The 20200-nt window shown below is 41.2% G+C and overlaps 1 protein-coding gene across 1 annotated transcript in view; it reads left to right on the top strand.

The window, feature by feature from the left end:
- KLF12 (KLF transcription factor 12) overlaps positions 1-20200 on the top strand; it is a 298698-nt gene that overhangs the window by 171348 nt on the left and 107150 nt on the right. Inside the window, exon 4 of the mRNA XM_053312269.1 lies at positions 7248-7785. Coding sequence (XP_053168244.1) covers positions 7248-7785 — 538 coding nt within the window. The remainder of the gene's footprint in view (positions 1-7247; positions 7786-20200) is intronic.

Consider the following 20200-nt stretch of genomic DNA (forward strand, 5'->3'; position numbering starts at 1 on the left):
GACCATCATTCTGTTCTTCAGGAGCAAACTGAAGATGTGGTTTCAAATGTCATGTTTTGAGCGTTTCATCAATATTTACCGATCAACAGTGTTATGTGGATTAATACAATTCTTGTTGTAACAGGGTTGTTGAGGTTGGAACTGAGTGCAAAATGAATTTTTATGTATCAGACTTTGGAGGTTTTCATAAGGCTTTAACCAATTGTTACTAATATAACTAAATATATCTAATAATTGTAACTAGTAATAACAATTAAAAGAATATCTTTGATTAATATATTAAAACAAATGGTTTACCCAATACATTTAAATAAATTTGCATATTACCAAAACCTTGATAAAGGAACATTTGAGATACTGTAAGAAGACTGAGATGAATTATTAGTTCACTAAACAGAAACCTGGTCACCTTAAGTGGCACAGTGGGGAAATGCTTGACTAACAAGCAGAAGGTTGCCAGTTCAAATCCCTGGTACTATATCAGGCAGCAGCGATAGAGGAAGATGCTTAAAGGCATCATCTCATACTGCACGGGAGGAGGCAATGGTAAACCCCTCCTCCTCCTGTATTCTATTAAAGAAGACCACAGGACTCTGTGGGTGGCAGGAGTCGAAATCGACTTGACGGCCTACTTTAAACAGAAACCTACCACTCATTGGCTGACAACCTGACTAACAAAGCACTGGTGCAACTGGAGAAGCACCAGTGCTTCTGAAAAGTTCAACTAAGTTCAACTTCTGGCTCAGTGATGGGGACAAATGTCAATGACCCCCACTTCCCCAGCAAGCGCTCGGTGCCCCCCACCCCCCAAAAAACCCTGACATTCAGGAATATATTTTCTGGTTACACTGAGGGCTTCTGGGAGAAGGGGAGGTTTTTGAAACTCTCCCAAACACACAGGCTAAAATACACAAGTGGTCCTAAGGGTGCTGAAACTTCTCAGAACCACTGGTTCTTTGTTAGGATGCCAGGCATTGTTAGAAGTCTGCTTTATTCATTCCACAAACTTTAGTTGATTAATCTATTGATTAAGGTTGCTGCCCTAGTTTATATACAGGGAAACTTTTATATACAGTACAAGGAAACTGAATGAAATGGTGCTGCTTTGCACAAGTCTGTCAGCATTCTAAGAGCTTATTTGCATAACCAATTTCATCTTATAATAAGCATCTGTATGGTTGTGTGAAATAGCCTAACATAACAGATCAGTTATGAAGTGCTAAGCTTGATAAAAGTTAGCTGTTTATGTAGTTTCATGTTTGTTTTTATGTCGAAAAGCAACATACTTTGACTCTTCCCCCGCCCCTTGCAAATGTGTCCATGTTGTTTTGATGCTGTTCAGTATGCTTTTGTTCTTGTGGTTGCTGTTTATTTCTTCACAAAACAATTTTTCTTTGATTTTTTCCCCTTTGTCCTCACTCTCCTCATCTTCATTTCCCCTCACCTACCATTTAATCTGATTGGCTGTGGCACCCGATGTGATTTTGTAGATGACATCACAGTGCTACATGCTAACATCATGGATGCCTGGAAACAAAACAATGTGAATCACCATAGCCAATCAGATTAAGCAGCAGTGAGGGCACATGAAAAGATGCAAAATGGCAATGAGCAGCAGCAGCAACCAGCAAAAGAAAAAGTCATTGAACACCATCATTGGCAAGGTGAGTATTTTGGGGTAATTTGTTCAACTTAATAGAATAGACCAGGGATTCTCAACATTTGGTCCCCATATGTTATTGGACTTCAACTCTCATAATCCCCAGCCCCAGTGACCTTTGGTTGGGGATTATGGGAGTTGAAGTCCAATGGGGACCCAATGCTGAGAATCCCTGGAATAGACTAATTTCTAAGAGAATATCATATTAGAGAATACTTGGTGCAGACCTAGTTTGTTGTTATGTGAATACCCTATTTGCCAGCAGAGACAAGCTTATCAAACTTATCACTTCATAATTTTAGATTGTAAACCCTTTGGGGACAGGAACAAAGAACTATTTTCTTAGACCTTTCAGCATGTAAACCACTTTGAGAACCTTTTTTGTTTGAAAAGATATAGATATTTTTAATAATGATGATGATAATGGTCACCTTCAATTTATCATATACATTGCATTTAAAGTGTAGGTTTCTTGTACTGCATGCCTAATTTGAGGTTTATATGGGCACTTATGTAAGACCAATGTGGAACAATGTAGAAGGATCAAGTTTATATAACAAGGTATGGATGTTTAGCTGCTCATTGGATGGCTTCAGCAAAGTCTCTGCTGCTCAGCCTAATGTGTATCATATAAAAGCAATACGGCATGGAGTTCTCATTATATTCTTTCCGCAAGGAAAGGGAGGGATGCACGAGCACTAGAGACTTATCGCAAGTAGAGATTTCTCCCCAGAAAGTAACGAGTGAATAGGCCCATAGATAGCCATAACATAATGTTGAAGAGAGGTTTGCTTTCTGTGCCTTCCTTACTGCTTTGCTTTGAAAATAATCATATTATATCTCATTGGGTCATAAAAAGCTTGATTTATTGAAGGAAATTCATGAGACACTAAATCATTTCTGTAAAACAGCTGCATTTCACAGCTTTCGGTTTTATCCCATTAAAATTTCAAGTCTATAATATGCAATTATGTGTATACTCAAAGTAAAGATATTATTTTCTGTGTAGAAAAAAAGGAAGTATAAATTTCTCCCCTTTAATTGTAATATATTCAGCCTTGACAGTACTAATTTGCACTGCAAAGTAATTTGAGCATAAGAAGCATATGTCAACATGAGGAGTAGCTGTAGCTTTGTCTCTGGGGGATCAGACTTAAATCTGTCTAGTTACAGATATATTTGATATGCTCATCTTAATATTTGACCCAATAATGATAATTTATGAAATTTAGGCTTTTCCTCTTCTTCTGAGGATTTGTTGTACTCAAGAGGGCAGAATAGGTAGAAAAAATGTGTATCATAAATTAAATCGGTTCTCAGGACTGCTTAGTGAAAGAAGATATCCACCAAGTAACATTTTGTCATGCTGGTACACCTTACCCTTAGCAAGGGCAAATGGCTCATAAGCCAATCATAATTAGTTTGGAATAATGGGATTAATTTTCTGGACATCTGATGGACATCAGCAAAGTTAATCTGGAGTCCTAATTTAGTCTGGATCACCCCCCTGGGCTGCTCTAGGCATGAATAGAGACTGTCGGGTTCAAGGCAGTGACATCAGTACTATGATCTGTGTCAACCTGAGGTTTTAATGGCACAGATGGGACCTTCCTTTTGGCTCCATCCTTCACTGAATTGAGTCCTAGCTATCCTCTCTGTTTCCAGTAAGTAATGCAAGGTGAGGAGGACTTGAATAATATCATCATGGGCACAATGAGGGTCTGTGGCCTGTAAGCTCTTCCGACATGGTGATTATATCATGGTCAGGCACCAGGAACTATAAGCCTCTGGGCAGTCCTAAACTCAAGCTTCTTATGTTGCATTCAAAACTGGTGCAATTCCTAGTGATCACATGTCAGGCAGGCCTAAGTTATATGAAGTACTTTGAACACTGGAAATGCATCATATATGGTCTATTATTATGCCTATTTTCACTTGCCCCAGCTCAGTGACTCAGACGCAGATATAGGCTGAAGACAGATAATAAAAGTGAGTTGAAGGTGGTATGGTAGTATACCATCCAGTATTTCTTGTATTAAAAGAGGACACTCTTGTGTGCTTATGATACTTCTAACAATACTCACTGTATGATAGAGTTGTCAGCTGGCTAGAAGATAGCCAGCATGTACATTCCTTCAGTTTGTGTAGCCATAGCCAGAAAGGGGGGGGGGTCCCTGCAAAACCAGTGTTTGGGGTGTATGCATATATATGACAAGGTCTAGTTGTACAGGCTGACAGAAAAAAAAGGGAAGTAACTTGTGTGTGTGAGGAACTTCACATTACTGTGTGCTCTCTTCAAAACCACCATGGCACCGCTGTTGGGCTCAGGCTTGGGCCGACTACTGCCAAGTGCCTGCAGCAGAAGATAATGAGAAGACCTATGAGTGGGCAGTGCGGGCCAAAGCAGCAGTGAAGAGCAGCTGCAAAGATGGCCTAATGCTGGTGATTGGTGGTGGCACAGTGCAAAGGTGGCTGGCCTGTTGCTGGAAGGCTGTGCCGGAACTGGGCTGGGAGGCTTATCACTCAGATCCCCAGCTTAGCATGTGTTTAGAGGGGCAGGGTGAGTTATGCGTATGTGACCTATTGGGCTGGTCTGCAAAACACCGGCTGCCAACCCTGTCCCCTACACAATTGCAAACTTGAGTATGTGTATCCTGCCCCTTGGTGTGACTTCTGTTGTTTTATTGTTGTGAGCCCCCTGGCCGGTGTACTGGAGGGGTGATATATCGATATTTTAAATAATAAGGATAACAACAAATAATATTCGCATGGGGATGGGCCATCCAAGCCACCCCTAAATGTGTGGTTCTGATTTGATCAGTGCACTGGGTTTGAGGTATGGGATATTATGCACATTCATTTGTAATTCTGTGGTGGGTATGGCTGGTGAACAATATCATCTGAACTTGCCCATAATATGTCATTTGTCTTTAGAATTCTCTGGTATGAATAAACTGGAAGCTTGGGGCAAGTCATATCTCAGGTTTGGCAAATGTTTTCCAGAATGTCTTCTATATGCTTAAGTCCTTACCATATGCTGCGCATGAATGGCTTGGCTCATTTTCTTGAGTTCTCTGCTCCACGTATGTTTAGGTTTTCTGCTATGAAGTCCCTGATTGTCCTTGGGACTAGTCTCAGCCTCATCTCAGAAAGGATATCTTAGAGCTGGAAAAGATGCATAAAGAGCAACCAAAGTAATCAAGCACCTTCTCTATGAGGAAAGGTTAAAATGTGTGAGGTTTGGGGGTTGTTTTTTTTTAGTTGTGGGGAGAAACCTGAGGAGGGTCCCCAGTATAACAGAAGTTTATAAAACTGCATTTATGTAGAGAGTGTAGACTGGGAGAAATGTTTCTTTCTCTTTCACAGTTCTAGAATTTGGGTTGTCAGTCTAGATCAGGGCTGCTCATCTTTGGCCCTCCTGTGCACTTCCCACAGGTTCCACATTACATGCTGGTCAGCAGTAAAATGCTTCAGCTTGGCAGAATCGTTTTGAAAATGTGAATAGCTTGCACAACCCTCCTGCAACGGGAAAATACAGCTGTTTATTTGCAAGATTATTTGTAATCTAGAAAGCACCCTGTAGATGTTGAGCTAGAACTCCCACAATCCCTGGTTATTGGCAACTGTGGCTGGGGATTATGAGAATTGTAGTCCAAAAACATTGGCGGCGGGGGGGGCGGGGGGGAGAGGGCTAAGTTGAGCAGGCCTGGACTAGATGGACGTAGCCTGATCAATCAGGGTTCTTCTCATGTTCTTATGTACTGCCTGAGCGTTGTCGTCCTCCTCTCAGCTTCATGTTCTATACCTGCTGCTCAGAAGATTCTGAAGCACAATAAGTTGGTAAACAGACTACAAACAGTTTATTTTTTGTTAAGCATAAGGGGGTTTTTTTTGGTTTAATTTAAGTTTTTTAAGTTAAGTCTTTTTTAATTGAAGGTATATTCTAATTGGTCTGATTGTACTTATTTTCATCTAGTAGCAGAATAAATACATGGGCGGTTATTTGGAGCTGGAGGGATAGCAGTGTACTTGCGTTTTGTGCTCTTATGCATTCATGTGCAAGCACATGCCGTAGACAAGATCCCCCTCTCATACACATATTTAAAAGGTTTCCTTTCCAGTGGTAGTGGAAAAGGCTAGAACGTGAAGAATGGCAACGCTAGCTACACATGCTAATAACATTTTTAAAAGGTATAGCTAGGGACAATGATTTACCAAAGATCGAGACCAAAAAATAAAATCTGGCCCTAATAAAGAGAGATAGGTGGCTCATGTGTGAGAAAGCCATTGCTGCCTATCAGTTATGCACGATTATACAAATTTTGTCTTTTGTCTAGTCAGACAGGATTTGGAAATCCTGCTTCTCCCCAACCCCCACCCCTGCAAATCCTGTTTGACTTTAAGACAACCAAAAGAGGGAGAAACTTAAGTGTATACCCCACAAGCAAGGGTGACTCTTGTGTATCATCTTCATCTATTTTGAAAACTTATTTTTGAAATCTGTGTCCAATTCGTATGCAGAATACTTTGCCATCTGGGGTTTCCCCAATCAAGGATTATTGGAGACAAAACACTTCCCCACATATAGCAAAAAAGCCAACCTTCTTTCATGCTTAATCTTCATTTCAGCATTGGAGCATCATCATGTAGGCTTGGGGTGCAAAAATAGTCTAAGCCATTGAGGTTTAAATGAGTTATGCACTGCATACTTTATGTCTTTTATTTGTCCTGAAAAATCTAGTTCCAACTTTTTCACAGAACGCCTCACAAACTTGCAAAACAGCTGTCTGGGATTGATGCCTACCAGCTGCAATTTTGAAAACAGGAGTCTGACCTCCCACTGAATAAGAGTATGTGATTCTGCTTGGAACATGATGTACAGATAAGGGTAAAAATGAAATGAATAAACTGTTCATTAGGTGCAGTAGGATATAAGAGACTTTGAGTAAGGATGAACTGGGCAACAGGATCTTGGATGTTAATTTTCAGTGCAACAACAGCAAAAATAGCTCCGCCTTAAAAAGAAAAAAAAGGACAGCTGTTTCAGGATGGTATAGTAAAGCAATCACTTCCTGTATTGCCATCATTGGGAACTTCTCTGTATAAAAGAGTTACTGACAAACAAATTTAGTTTGTTTTAATTCGTGTGAAATGTTATGATTATACATTTATATGAATGACTATTCTGCAAGAAAAACTATACTAATATGGAACCACATGAAGAAATTTGGATAATTAAGACTTTCCAGTAATCAATGAGTGATGAGTTTCCATTGTAATAAAGAAAAAGCCGTGTATAAAAATGCAATAATAATATAAATGTTCTGTTTACACATGATCCATCTATGAAATATGTACATTACATATGCAGTTAATACATATTTAAGTAAAGCAGTGAACTGAGCTTGTGTAAAAAAAAAGTGAAGATAATTGTTTTTGACTTGAGATGCCCACCTTTTCCTTCCTTTCTTGCCTGCCTGCTTTTTGTTCCCGTGGATGTCCTTACAATAAATGTACTCACTGTACCAAATGTTTAGCATCATCTCCTGAATGATAACAACTGGCTATTCTTTTCTTGCCCCCACAGTCTCCAAACGCTCACAGTTACCCAGATATGGAAGCTGTACCCCTGTTGCTGAACAGCATGAAGGCAGATCCAGAAGAAGACTCCTTGTCCACAGACCATTTCCAAACACAAACTGAGCCAGTGGACTTGTCAATAAACAAAGCCCGGTCATCCCCTATTGCTGCTTCGTCTTCGCCAGTGTCCATTACTGCATCAGCATCCTCTCCGTCTTCTACTTCAACGTCTTCTAGTCGGCCTGCTTCATCACCAACAGTAATCACATCAGTATCTTCAGCAACATCTGCACCATCAGTATTAACTCCGGGCCCACTTGTGGCATCTGCATCAGGTGTTGGAGGGCAGCAATTTTTGCACATAATCCATCCAGTACCACCTTCAAGTCCCATGAACCTACAGACCAACAAAATGAGTCATGTACACCGCATTCCGGTTGTGGTACAGTCTGTTCCTGTGGTCTACACAGCTGTGAGATCACCAGGGAATGTGAACAACACTATAGTAGTACCACTACTGGAGGATGGGAGAAGTCATGTCAAAGGTAAGATATCCTCATGGAATTGGGCTGTAGCTCAGTGGTAGAGCATATGCAGAAGATTCCATATTCAATCCCTGGTATCTCCAGGAAGGGCTGGGAAAAGCCTTGTCTAACACCTTGGAAAGCCAGTGCTGGTCACTGTAGTCAATATTGAGTGTTGTAGACGCTAGAGACAATACCACTGCTGGATCAATGGTCTGGCTCAAAATAAGGCAGCTTTGCATGTTCAAGAATACCTTGTTTGAAAAAATGCATATAAGGAGAATGAGTGCATGTATGTAATGCTGAAAGCATTGCATGAAAGGAGAATGAAGTGCAGACTGGTGAATGCATCGTGGTAGAACACCCAATAAGCGTTGTTTGATGGAGTGATATTGAAAATCTCAAGTTTTGGATTCATTTCCAATATTTAGCCGTGTTCCTTGTTATTTCACAGTTGTCCCATTACTCTGAATTGAGAGCAGCAATTAAATCTAGATCACGGGGTTGCTACTGAAAATGGCAACCCTGTGCCTAACTCTCTTTAACATTTCCTTAGAGAAATGCGATCAATGTGATGTCATCACATTATGCGTCATCCTCCCCCCACCACACACACACATACCACCACCACCACCACCACTCCCCAGCAGCAGCCAGTACCAGGGCACAGGAAAAAAAGTATCCAGTAGCATTGCATTTCCCTAACTGAACATTATGGGGAGAGAAGGAGAAATAAGGTAAGGATTGCTAATTTTAATGGCAGCCTTGTGGTCAGCTGCACTTCTACCCTTGGAGATGCATGCAGGAAATCTTAATGGATCTTTCTGTCACTTTCATTCTTATTTCTGTCATGGTGACTATATATTGTTGCTTTTAACTGTTGGAACTTTGAGTTATGTGTTTTAATGGACTTGTTCATAAATCTTCAGGATTTATTTTCTTCATCAGCTTCTGGACTTGTGTGTGAAATGGAGCCATACATTCTGCTCCCAGAAATGACAAGCATTCTTTGTGGGCTCAGAGACTGAATTACCTACTACTGGTTTGCTTATAGATTTCCACCCTGCCTTTCCGCTAGCAGTAATGCAGTTTTTAAAATGGTGGCTAATTCTGTGCAGTGCCCCAGCTATCCAAGACCGTGGCATGTGCACTGGTTCCATGTGACTCAGCAACCCATCCCCACCTTCTAGTGGAGGCAGAGAGGCTCTCTAGCTACTTAGGATTGTGTCCCATTATTCCCAATGTGTAAAGCCTTGCTATAGCAATGATGAAACCCTTTGTAGCCACAAAGCCTTTCTGCTTTTCCTAGCAGCAAGGATGGGCTGTTGAGTCGCATGGAACTAGTGTGCGTGCCAGCTCTTGGCAGGGGGAGCTATGCAGAATGTAAGCCACTATAAAAGCTGAGTCAGGAAATAGATACAACTAATAAAGGAGCCGACTGAGAGGATAAAAACACTATGCCTGCTTAAAAAGGAAGATGTTCATGTAGTAACAGAGCCAGAAGAGAGGGGAGAGGAGACTTTATAATGCACTTATTTCTTCCTATAAGATGAAGCCTTCCCATGCTCACTGTGTAACTGGGGGATATGGTCCTCTCTATCTCTGCATGAATCACTGGTCTAGCCTCACCTCCTTCCTCTCCAGGGGCACAATCAGAACAGTAACTGAGGCAGAAATGTGTGGATTCCTCTGAGAGCAAGTACATCTTATTAAGTAAATGTAAGGGGTATAAGAGTACAGCATACCTCTAATTTTAATTTAGGACAAAATGTTCCTTAGCTATCAGAAATTTAGGAAACTTTAGAAAATTTAGGATATTGTAAGATACAGTGCTTTTCCTAAGTATCCAAAATGCTTCATGTACATTATCTCACTGTATTAGTGCACACTGGCAGTTCTCTCTTGGCACACTAGTGTACCCGAACACAGAGTTCCCTGTGAGGTAAGACATTTTATCATCCTCATATTACAGATGTAGGCCATCTATCCCAGCCCTTTGCCTGATGCCGAAAATCCACAGCTAGAACATCCCCAGCAAATGGCTGTCCAGTCTCTGCTTGAAAATCACTCCCCAAAGGAGAGGCCTCTTTGGTTCTGTTGTCAAATTGCTCTTACCATTAAGATGTTTCTCCTAATGTTCAAGCCAAATCCGCCCTTCTGTAAGTTGGGCCCATTAGATCTAATCCTGCCCTCTAGAGCAGCAGAGCACTTGTCTTTGCTCTCTTCCGTGTGACAGCCCTTCAGATATTTGAAGAATGTGATTATATCCCTTCTTAGTTTCCAGGCTATTCATTCCCAATTCTTTCAGCCTTGTTTTCCAGACCCTTGACCATCTTTATTGCCTACCTCTGAACTCATTTCAGTTTGTGTATATCCGTCTTAAAGTGTGCTGTCCAGAATGCGACTGGCCTGACTCTCGCAGAATATTCCCTGTGTGCTAATTGACAGCTGCCTTCATTAAGTGAACCTTCATACAAACTACAGAGGGTGGGGTGGGGGTGGGGACGAAAGAGAAAATGGTTGTTGTGAACAACCTTAACATACTAATATTCATACGACAAATATTTATATACCGCTTTTCAACAAAAGTTCCCAAAGCAGTTTACATAGATGTAAATAAATACATAAAATGGTTCCCCATCCCCAAAGGGCTCACAATCTAAAGAAGAAACATAAGACAGACACCAGCAACAGCCACTGGAGGGATGCTGTGCTGGGGATGGATAGGGCCAGTTGCTCTCGCCCTGCTTAATAAATAGAATCACCACTTTAAAAAGGTGCCTCTTTGCTCAGGTGGCAGGGGAGTTGGATCACTCATGATCCAAGTGATCATAAGCTAGTCTAGTTTGATTTAGCTGATGTGTTGCGGCAACTAATTCTGCACTTGATTTCGAAAGGTTAGGTTTGGAGAAGCCTTTTTTAAAAAAGCTAACTGAAAGAGGTAGATCAGCTCAAGAAATATACACTATTGAATATGGAAAGTTTGTGGCCAGCTGATGATCCAGTGGGAAAGACCCATTAAACAGACTCCATCTTTTTGGTTTCAGTATTTTAAAGCGTCAGGAAGAATCACAATACTGGGATCAGCTCTCAGACAGCTCTGGGTGCTTATGGGGGCCTTTGGATGAAGTGACTTTATCAGTAATCTTGCAGGAGTACCTCTTAAAATCAGTGTGCGAATTTACTGTTCTAGCTGGGATCAAATTTCTTCAGGGTAAAATTTCTTATTGCTGTCCAAATATATTTGCTTTACTTTGAGTAATACTTCTTGGCAGAGTAGGCTCCGCAAAACGTTTGCTCCACCATTCCCTTGATTTTAGACATGAGATTTGCATCCTTCTCGTTTGCATAATGGATAGAAAACGTCATTCTAGAAATACTCATTTTGATGAGTATCACAGGGGAAAAAATAGGTAGAGTTTGTAAAGTATGGTAAATGTCACATTATTGTAAGGTAAAGTGTGCCGTCAAGTCGATTTTGCCTCCTGGTGCCCACAGATCCCTGTGGTTTTCTTTGGTAGAATACAGGAGGAGTTGTACATGCTTCAATATCCATAGAAAAGAGGCATCTCCACTCAGAATAAAAGAGCTAAAATAATGGCAGAACAAAACATGCTCTATTGATCGGAAATATACAGAGAGGTTACTCTTTTTCGGAGACTCAGCTAAGAGATTTTGTAGCTGTGGCAAAGCCTTTGTCACCTATTGGCCAAGCTGATGTAATGTCATGGAATGCTTCAAAACATTCAGTCTGCTGAGGAAAGCTGTTAGCCATGGAAAGTTGACCCAGTTTTCAGGTCAGTTTGGTTGTGAAAGATCCTAAGCACAGGCTTAGAGACAGGAAGAACCACTTGGACAAGGTCACTTTTAGATATGTAGAACTGCCTTTGCTAGAAACCTGAACTTACAATAGCTATATCCTGTGTTGCTCAATTCTGTAATTGCTTTTCTTTCCCCCAGTTTTGTTTTATGCCTGATGGTGAATCAGTTATATATTAGATACTTGATGTGATTTAGGACTTAACAGTGTCAAGAATTCTATTTCCTGTAAATGAGTGTGAGTTCTACAGTGTTCAGTTTAAAATGAAAAAAGGGTTCAAGTTTTTGCTGTGGAAAAAATCATTCCACAGAGATAAACATCTATGTGTGTCTACATTGTATGTAGGTTCTTACTTTCTTCCTGAATGTACATAGCTGCTAGTAATCCTGTACAACTCTGGAAAATTATTTTACTTGTGAAATTACTATAAATAATGACTTGGATTGGATAGAGTAATTAACAGCCTATGGTAGATTAGCCGCACAATGCGTACACGGGAACTAACCCCATGTCCCCCTGAGTGAACAAGAGCACGGTTAACTGCTTAAGCCGCACAGTCCCATAAAATCTCAATAAACCCTGAAAACTGTGGAGTATGTGTAATCTTGCTATAAATTGTAATAAAAATTACCCCGCAGACTCTATATTATGATCATTAAGTTCATGGATGCTGCTGCTGTGTACATAAAGTTTTATGGAATAAATCGACCAGTTTTGCTGCCCCTATCAGAAAGCAAGCTGTTTTTGATTTAAAAGTTGATTGGTGTTCTCGGAGCATTTTTCTAAAAGCACAAACCGTTCATAATGACCTTTAATAGAAAGGAGATGGGGACATGGGGTGGGGAGCCCTTGTATATTTGCTCTTTGTCGAGGATGCTTATTATGAGGCCTAAGAGAAGTCACATCTTTTCACATTTGTTTGAGTTGTAAAGTAGGGGTTTTTGTTTCCCAGTGCAGCTGCTTTGAGGTATATTAAGTAAACCACTGTACAATATCTATTCTCACTAGGTTTAGTTTGGAGTATTTTATGCCTGTCTGTATTTGTTTGAAATGCTAAGCAGTACATTTAGTTTTATCTTTTTCTGTTTCTTTTTTTCTACATTACTTCCCTGCCCAACAATGGCTGATGCCTTTATTTCCCTGGAATGATAGTGGTTTATGAAAAAAGAAAAAAAGAAAAACCCTGGTAGACCATTGCTTTCTACTATGCCAGTTTGTCTTTAAATCTTTTACCTCCAGGGAATGTTTTCCACATCAGCTTGTCCCTGGACATTGCAGAGGATTCCAGGAGACAATCTATGCTCCAACTCAGTTTATAAGAGAGTATTGAGAAATGGGGATTATCATTAGCATGTGAACGGAGAGTGCACCCCAGAATAGCCCTAGATTCCCCTACAGCCATTCACTGGAGGAACTGATTGGTAGTGGTTGTACAATTGACTTTTATGGACTGTCCATAGTTACCAATCTGCTCATTGAAGAACCCCCAACAAGTTTCCAAGGAACTTCAGGATTTCTCATGGAAACACCATTTAAGAACCATCTTTCCCATTATTTGGTAGTCCTGTACCTTCCACAGATGATATTCCCAGACATAAATAAAAGAGAGAATTTCCACAGAGCTTTATTAACAAGCCTCCACCCTTCCTTTGCATCATGTGGATGGAGTGCAATCACACCCACTTTGAATGTGGGAGTTTATTCTAAATATGGCATGAGACTTGCTTCCATTTTATAATACCAAGCCAGTTTATGGGAATTCATCATCTCTGCTAGAGATGTCTGCAAAGAGATGTCTGTATTAAGCATTAAGCCGCCTTGGGTTCATTATAATTCAGGATATCTGGTACAGTAGTAGTCATAAAAATGTTGACATTCAAGCACTCCAGGATTTCAAGTTTCAGTGATGTAATCCTGATAATAGCTTTTCTCATAAAACCATTGGTGCTGGTGAATTCTTGAGAATGGATGGAAAATATTGCTGATACAGTCTCATGTTTTGAAGAGATTCATTTGAACATAGTACATGTTTTGCTACTTGTTTTGGAAGCTACTTGTTTTGGAAGACGCCCACATCCATGAAAATGAATCCCATTGTCAGAACTTATAGTACCTTTCTTTAATGAGGTGTGACTCTCCACCTGAAAAATGACATGCTAGAGGATAGTACTTCAGCCCATGTCTGTCTGATCTAAAAATGGCTTCATATGAACATTTGTGGAGCGGCAACTCCTTAGAAACTTACTACATAATGAGGCTATTCACACGAGTGTGCAAAAATGGGCTAAAGGAGCCCAGCCCAGTTTGACACACTCATGTGAACCACCGGGATCAGACCCAATGCTTGTGGCTACACAGCAGCAAACCTGCCAAAGTAACCTCCTGCTTAAATGAGGTTAAGGGTGTGAATGCTCCCTTGACACCTTATTTTTTTTCTAATCTTGTGGCTGCTTTCAGCCGCAGCATGCACCATTCACTCATGCAGTGCATTATCGGGACTCCTGGGGGCGGGTCAATGCATGGTGGCGCATCCCAGCACCCCGACCCTCGAAGCTACCAGGCAAGCCACAGGAGAGCCACCACTTATCTGGGTGGGCGATCCTCCCACCCAGAGATCGTCTGCAGGGAAGGTAAGCTTGACCCTCCTTCCCCACAGACAGCCCATGAACTCTTCTTACTGATCATGTGAAGAGCTCTAATGTCTCTAACCACATAGAGAACAAGCCATCTATAGCCTTTAGCCATAGAATGGGTGTTGGAGGATCAATTTACCATCATATCTTTCTGTGATGTGTGGTAAAAATTCTTTTTGGTAGGATGGTGCAGATAACCAAGCTACTCAGGGATGATGGAAGTCAAGTAGTTGGTCATCTGTCAGGGCTCAGAGAAGAAATCATGGTCCTGCATGACTTGTCATTTGATTACTCAGTGTATGAACTGAAAACATTGCATTTGAAGTGATGTCGATGATATAAATGTTTTCTTTCTGTGATACTTGATTTATGATGGTTCATTCACACATGGAAGTAAGGGCTTGATGCTGAATTTCTTAGAGCCAGTTCGTGTTACTGCAGTACCATGGGGGTCACATTGCCAAAAGAACAGCCCTGCTGGATCAGGCACAAGGCCCATCTAGTCCAGCATCCTGTTTCACACAGTGGCCCACCAGATGCCTCTGGGGAGCTCACAGGCAAGAGGTATGTGCATGCCCTCTCTCCTGCTGTTGCTCCCCTGCAACTTGTAATGAGAGGCATCGTGCCTCTGAAGTTGGAGATGGCCCACAACCACCAGACTAGTAGCCATTGATAGACCTGTCCACCATGAATCTGTCTAAACCCCTTTTAAAGCCATCCAAGCTGGTGGCCATCACCACATCCCATGGCAAAGAATTCCATAGATTAATTATGCGCTGTGTGAAAAAGTACTTCATCTTGTCAGCCCTAAATTTCCCGCCCTTCAGTTTCATGGGGTTCTAGTGTTTTGAGAGGGGGGGAAATTTCTCAGCACATAATTTTATACACCTTGATCATGTCTCCCCTTAGTTGACTATTTTCCAAGGTAAAGAGCCCCAGATGCTGTAGCCTAGCCTCATAAGGAAGGTGCTCTAGGCCCCATATCATCTTGGTTGCCCTCTTCTGCACCTTTTCCAGTTCTACAATATCCTTCTTAAGATACGGTGACCAAAGCTGTATGCAGTACTCCAGATGTGGCCGCACCATAGATTTGTATAAGGGCATTATAATATTAGCATTTTTATTTTCAGTCCCCTTCCTAACGATTCCTAGCATGGAATTAGCCCTTTTCACAGCTGCTGCACACTGAGACAACACTTTCAATGAACTGTCCACCACGAGCCCAAGATCTCTCCTGGTCAGTCATTGACAGCTCAGATCCCATCAGCGTATATGTGAAGTTGGTGGTTTTTGCCCCAATGTGTATCACTTTACACTTTCTTACACTGAACCACAATTGCCATTTTGTCATCCACTCCCCCAGTTTGGAGAGATCTTTTTGGAGCGCCTTATAATCTGTTGTGCATTTCACTAACCTAAATACTTCAGTGTCATCTGCAAATATGGCCACTTTGCTGGTCACCCCAACTTCTAGATCATCTATGAACAAGTTAAAGAGCACAAGTCCCAGCACCATTCCCTGGGGGACCCCACTTCCTACCTACCTCCAATGTGAAAACTATACATTTATTCCTACTCTCTGTTTCTTGTCCTTCAACCAATTACCAATCCACACATGAACCTGTCCCTGCTAAGTTTACTCAAGAGCATTTGGTGGAGAACTTTATCAAAAGCTTTTTGGAAGTCCAAGTATACTATGTCAACTAGATCACCTTTATCCACATGCATGTTGGCACTCTCATTGAACTCCAAGTGGTTAGTGAGGCAAGGCTTGCCCTTGCAGAAGCCATGCTGGGTCTCCTTCAACAAGGCCTTTTCTTCTACGTGTTTAACTATTTTGTCCTTAAGTATGCTTTCCATCAATTTACCTGGCACCAAAGTTAATCTGACTGGCCTGTAATTTCAAGTTTTTGTTATTCCCCTTGACACTTCTAGCTATATGCTCCTCAAACTCTCTCTTTGCATCCCTTATTGTGTCCTTGCATTTCTTTTGCCAGAGTTTATGTTCCTTTCTGTTCTCTTCATTTGGGCAGGACTTCCATTTTCTGAAGGAAGTCTTCTTCCCTTTTCTAGCTTCCCTGACTCTACTTGTTAGCCACACAGGCATCCTCCTGGACTTGGTGGTACTTTTCCTCCTCCTTGGTATACATTCCAACTGTGCTTCTAGTACTGTGGTTTTAAATAAGTTCCATGCTTTCTGGAATGATTTGACACTCCTGACTTTCCCTTTGAACTTCCTTCTTACCAGTCCCCTCATTTTTGAGAAGTTTCCTCTTCTGAAGTCCAACGCATCTGTGTTGAACTTCCTTGATAATTCTCCACTCACATATATGCTGAATTGGATCACACTATAGTCGCTGCTACCCAATGGTTCTGCAACTCTAACATCTCGCATCAGGTCTTGGGCACCACTCAGAATTAAGTCCAAGGTCACCATCCCTCTGGTTGGTTCCGCAACTAACTGTTCTAAGGCACAGTCATTCAGCACATCTAGAAATGTGAATTTACCCAGTCTATGTGTGGGTAGTTGAAGTCACCCGTTATTATTGCCCTGTCTCTTTTTGATGCCTCTCTTATCTGTTTCCCCTACTCCAGGTCACTCTCATCACTTTGATCTGGAGAGCAATAGCATGTCCCTAGTAACACATTTCCTTTCAGTCCTCATAATGTTACCCATAATGATTCTGTGGAGGACTCCAGTCCATTTAGGTTTTCTAGCTTATTGGAATCTATCCCTTCTTTGACATACAGTGCCACTCCTCCCTCAATCCTCCCTTCCCTGTCCTTTCTGTAGAGTTTATATTGAGGAATAATCATGTCCCACTGGTTCTCACCATTCCATGCTGTCTTCCCACTCAGCTCTGCCTAACATTTGGATTCAGGATCCACATGAATGAGTCCAATGTTGCCAAAAGTCAATTTCAGGGGCGAGGCCATAGCTCAGTGGTAGAGTGCATGCTTTGCATGCAGAAGGCCCCAAGTTGAATAAATGGCATCTCCAGTTAAAAGGCTCTTAAGCAGCAGGGCTCAGAAAAACCTCCGCCTGATACCTTCTCAAGCTACAGGCACTCAAAGCAAACAATAGCAGACTAGATGGCCAATGACCTGACTTGCTTTTAGGCAATTTCATAGGTTGACATGCAAACTCTGTCCATGGAACATCGAAAATAATTCAATAATTCCTTCTCTAAGTGATGTGGTGCTTGCTAAAATCTGCAAAATTCTTGTATGATATTGCTTATCCTCACAATTTGCTGTGACCAGTTAGTTATCCTGTCTAGACAGCAACAGTAAGAAGCAGCAGTCTGCTGCTAGTCTTTGCTGGAGCAACATTGTCTTATTCTGCAACCCTGTTGCTGTGCTAGGCTCTGCTTGAGGTTCTAACCTTCAGAGCTATCCGTGATCTGGTGGAGATCCTGGCTTAGCCTGGAAAAATATACTGCTGTCTTGGAACTTTTAAATGTACAGGAATCATCATCTCCAGGTAGAATGACTCCCCAAATCAGAGAATCATTAAAATAACTCTACATTAGGGCTATTCAAACTCAGCGCTCCTGCAGATTTTGGCCAATAGCCATAATAGTAGCCAATAGCCATAATCCCTGGCTATTGGCCACTGTGGCTGGGGAATATGGGAGTTGTAGTTCAAAAACAGCTGAGGGGCTAAGTTGAGCAGGCCTGCTCTACATAGACTAACTTAGGCTTAGGCTATGCTTGACATCAGTTGCATGTCTGCTGCCAGAAATGACAGTTGCACATCTAGCTCCCCTCCCCCTCGGTAATGTCTATTATTATTCACCTGCATTATAAGTTTATTGTGCTGCTTGTTTCCCCATCCCCCTGTCAACAGCAGCCAATGGAGTAATGCCATGAATTGTGGAATGTCTCGGCAGCACAAGCTGGTTAAGGAGTGCTGGATGTTACAGAGTGGAAGAGGGTGTTCATTGTGCGGCTGCTGTATTTGACAGTAGACATGTGTTCATCAGGACATCTAGGCTGGGCCTAGTTAGGAAACCAGAACTACCCTCTTCACCTCCTTTCTTCTTTCTCTGAGCCCCTATCTTTGTATTAAGCCTTCGGGACATGTATTTGATTTGTGTTTTAGATTGTGCCTTTAGATGGAAATATTTCTTCGAAGTCTCAGCTTGTGCATTGGGTGAATGAGTTTTCAGCTGCTGGCTGATAAGAAAAAAAGCCAAGTTAGAGTAATTGGAAACTGACGGGGCAATAGCAGTGATTTAGTATACAACCTCTTTCACCTCAAAACATTTCCTTCAATCACATCTTATCTTGGGTCTCTGAGTTTTGTGGTCTCATCCTATATTTAGTAAATGTCTGTCCACTACTAAATCCTCAGAAAGGGCAGCACAATTAACAGCCCTTTTCCAAGAGAAAGGTAGGACTGGAAAAGCCAGGTACAAAGTCAGTTGACTTAGAAACATCAGCAAATCCGTGTGGAAACAATCTCAACTGATGCTTTCCAGTTGTTGTTGTTGGCGCACTACATGAATCCAATTGTGTGTAGTCGATACATCATATTTCTGACAGCTGAATTGCTTATTAGTAGCTTAATTAGAAACTGCAATGGCACTATGTCATTCAGAAGGTGGGTCATTTGTATTTGTATAAAATTATGCATGTACTAGACTCAATCCCACTAATATTGTGGTTTTAAAAATAAATTATTAGTAATATGCATACAAAGTTAGATCATGATGTTGCATATAGAAGATGACAAATAAAAAGATATAAAAATGCAAATAAGAGGTAAAATGCAAGAGCCCTTTCATTAGGAAATTTCCTTTTATGTATCTTATTACAGAAACTATGTTACAACATCTGTAATAATTATAAATATACAGCTTCTATCTTAGTTTGATCCATTATATAATAAATAGTTGCCAGCTTTCTAATGTACTGTTAGTGGATTTAATACCACCTAGACATAGATGTTGAAATGCTGTGATTTTGCATGTTAACATTATGTACCACATTTTTTCCTCTTTCTTTCTTCAACAGATGGTCTCTCCTTGATTTCCAGTTTTTTGCCACTAACGTTTTGGCGTCAATCAGTAAATTTTCCCACTTCTTTGTTTTTAGCCTACGTTCTAGTAGGCTTATGACATCACCCAGCATTCTGTGTGCCCATGGGTCCTCACCATCAACTTCGCAATGCCTGGACCAATATTAACCAAATTGGGTACAGTTGTAGGGACATATAGGGACACCTCAATGGCATAGTTTGTGATGATGTCATCCACCCTGATTCAAGATGGCAGATGCATAAACGTTTGAGGTGCAAGTAGGCTAAGTTGTGAACTGCCTAACCATTTGAACCAAATTTGCTAGAGCTGTAGGGGCACATGGGGAAACCTCAGTGCCATAGTTTGTGATGATGTCATCCACCCCAATTCAAGATGGCAGATGTGTGAACTTTTGAGGTGCAAGTGCACTAACTTGAGGACTGTCTAACTAATGTGGAGCAAATTTGGTACAGTTGTAGTGCGTGACACACAGGGGCACCACAGTGGTATAGTTTGTAATGATGTTACCCACCCCGATCCAAGATGATGGATGCGTGAACATTTGAAGTGGAAGAGATCTAACTTGTGGACCACTATTTGAACCAAATCTAGTCCAGTTGTAGAGATAGTGAAAGGAAAGTAGGCAGATTAGTTCTTACTGGAACAACTTGTTCTCATGAGAGTGGCTCCCTACTGAAATTAAAATGATGCAGGGCTAAACTAGACTTGATGTTAAATACACTATTCTGTATTTATAGATAGGGGTTTATTTTTACTGTAAAATAGCAGCTGTGAAGGGGATCTGATCTGGATTTGCTACACTGACACTTCAGGAATTTGGATTTTCAGCACGAAAATGAAACCCCTTTACCTCTCTGCTTTGTCTCTGAACTGGATTGGGTCCTGGTGTGGCTGCTACTCTATAGTAAAAATACGTGCCTAACATTTATGTCATCTTA

Source organism: Hemicordylus capensis, chromosome 3 (assembly GCF_027244095.1).
Source record: "Hemicordylus capensis ecotype Gifberg chromosome 3, rHemCap1.1.pri, whole genome shotgun sequence".
NCBI classification, from domain to species: Eukaryota; Metazoa; Chordata; class Lepidosauria; order Squamata; family Cordylidae; genus Hemicordylus; species Hemicordylus capensis.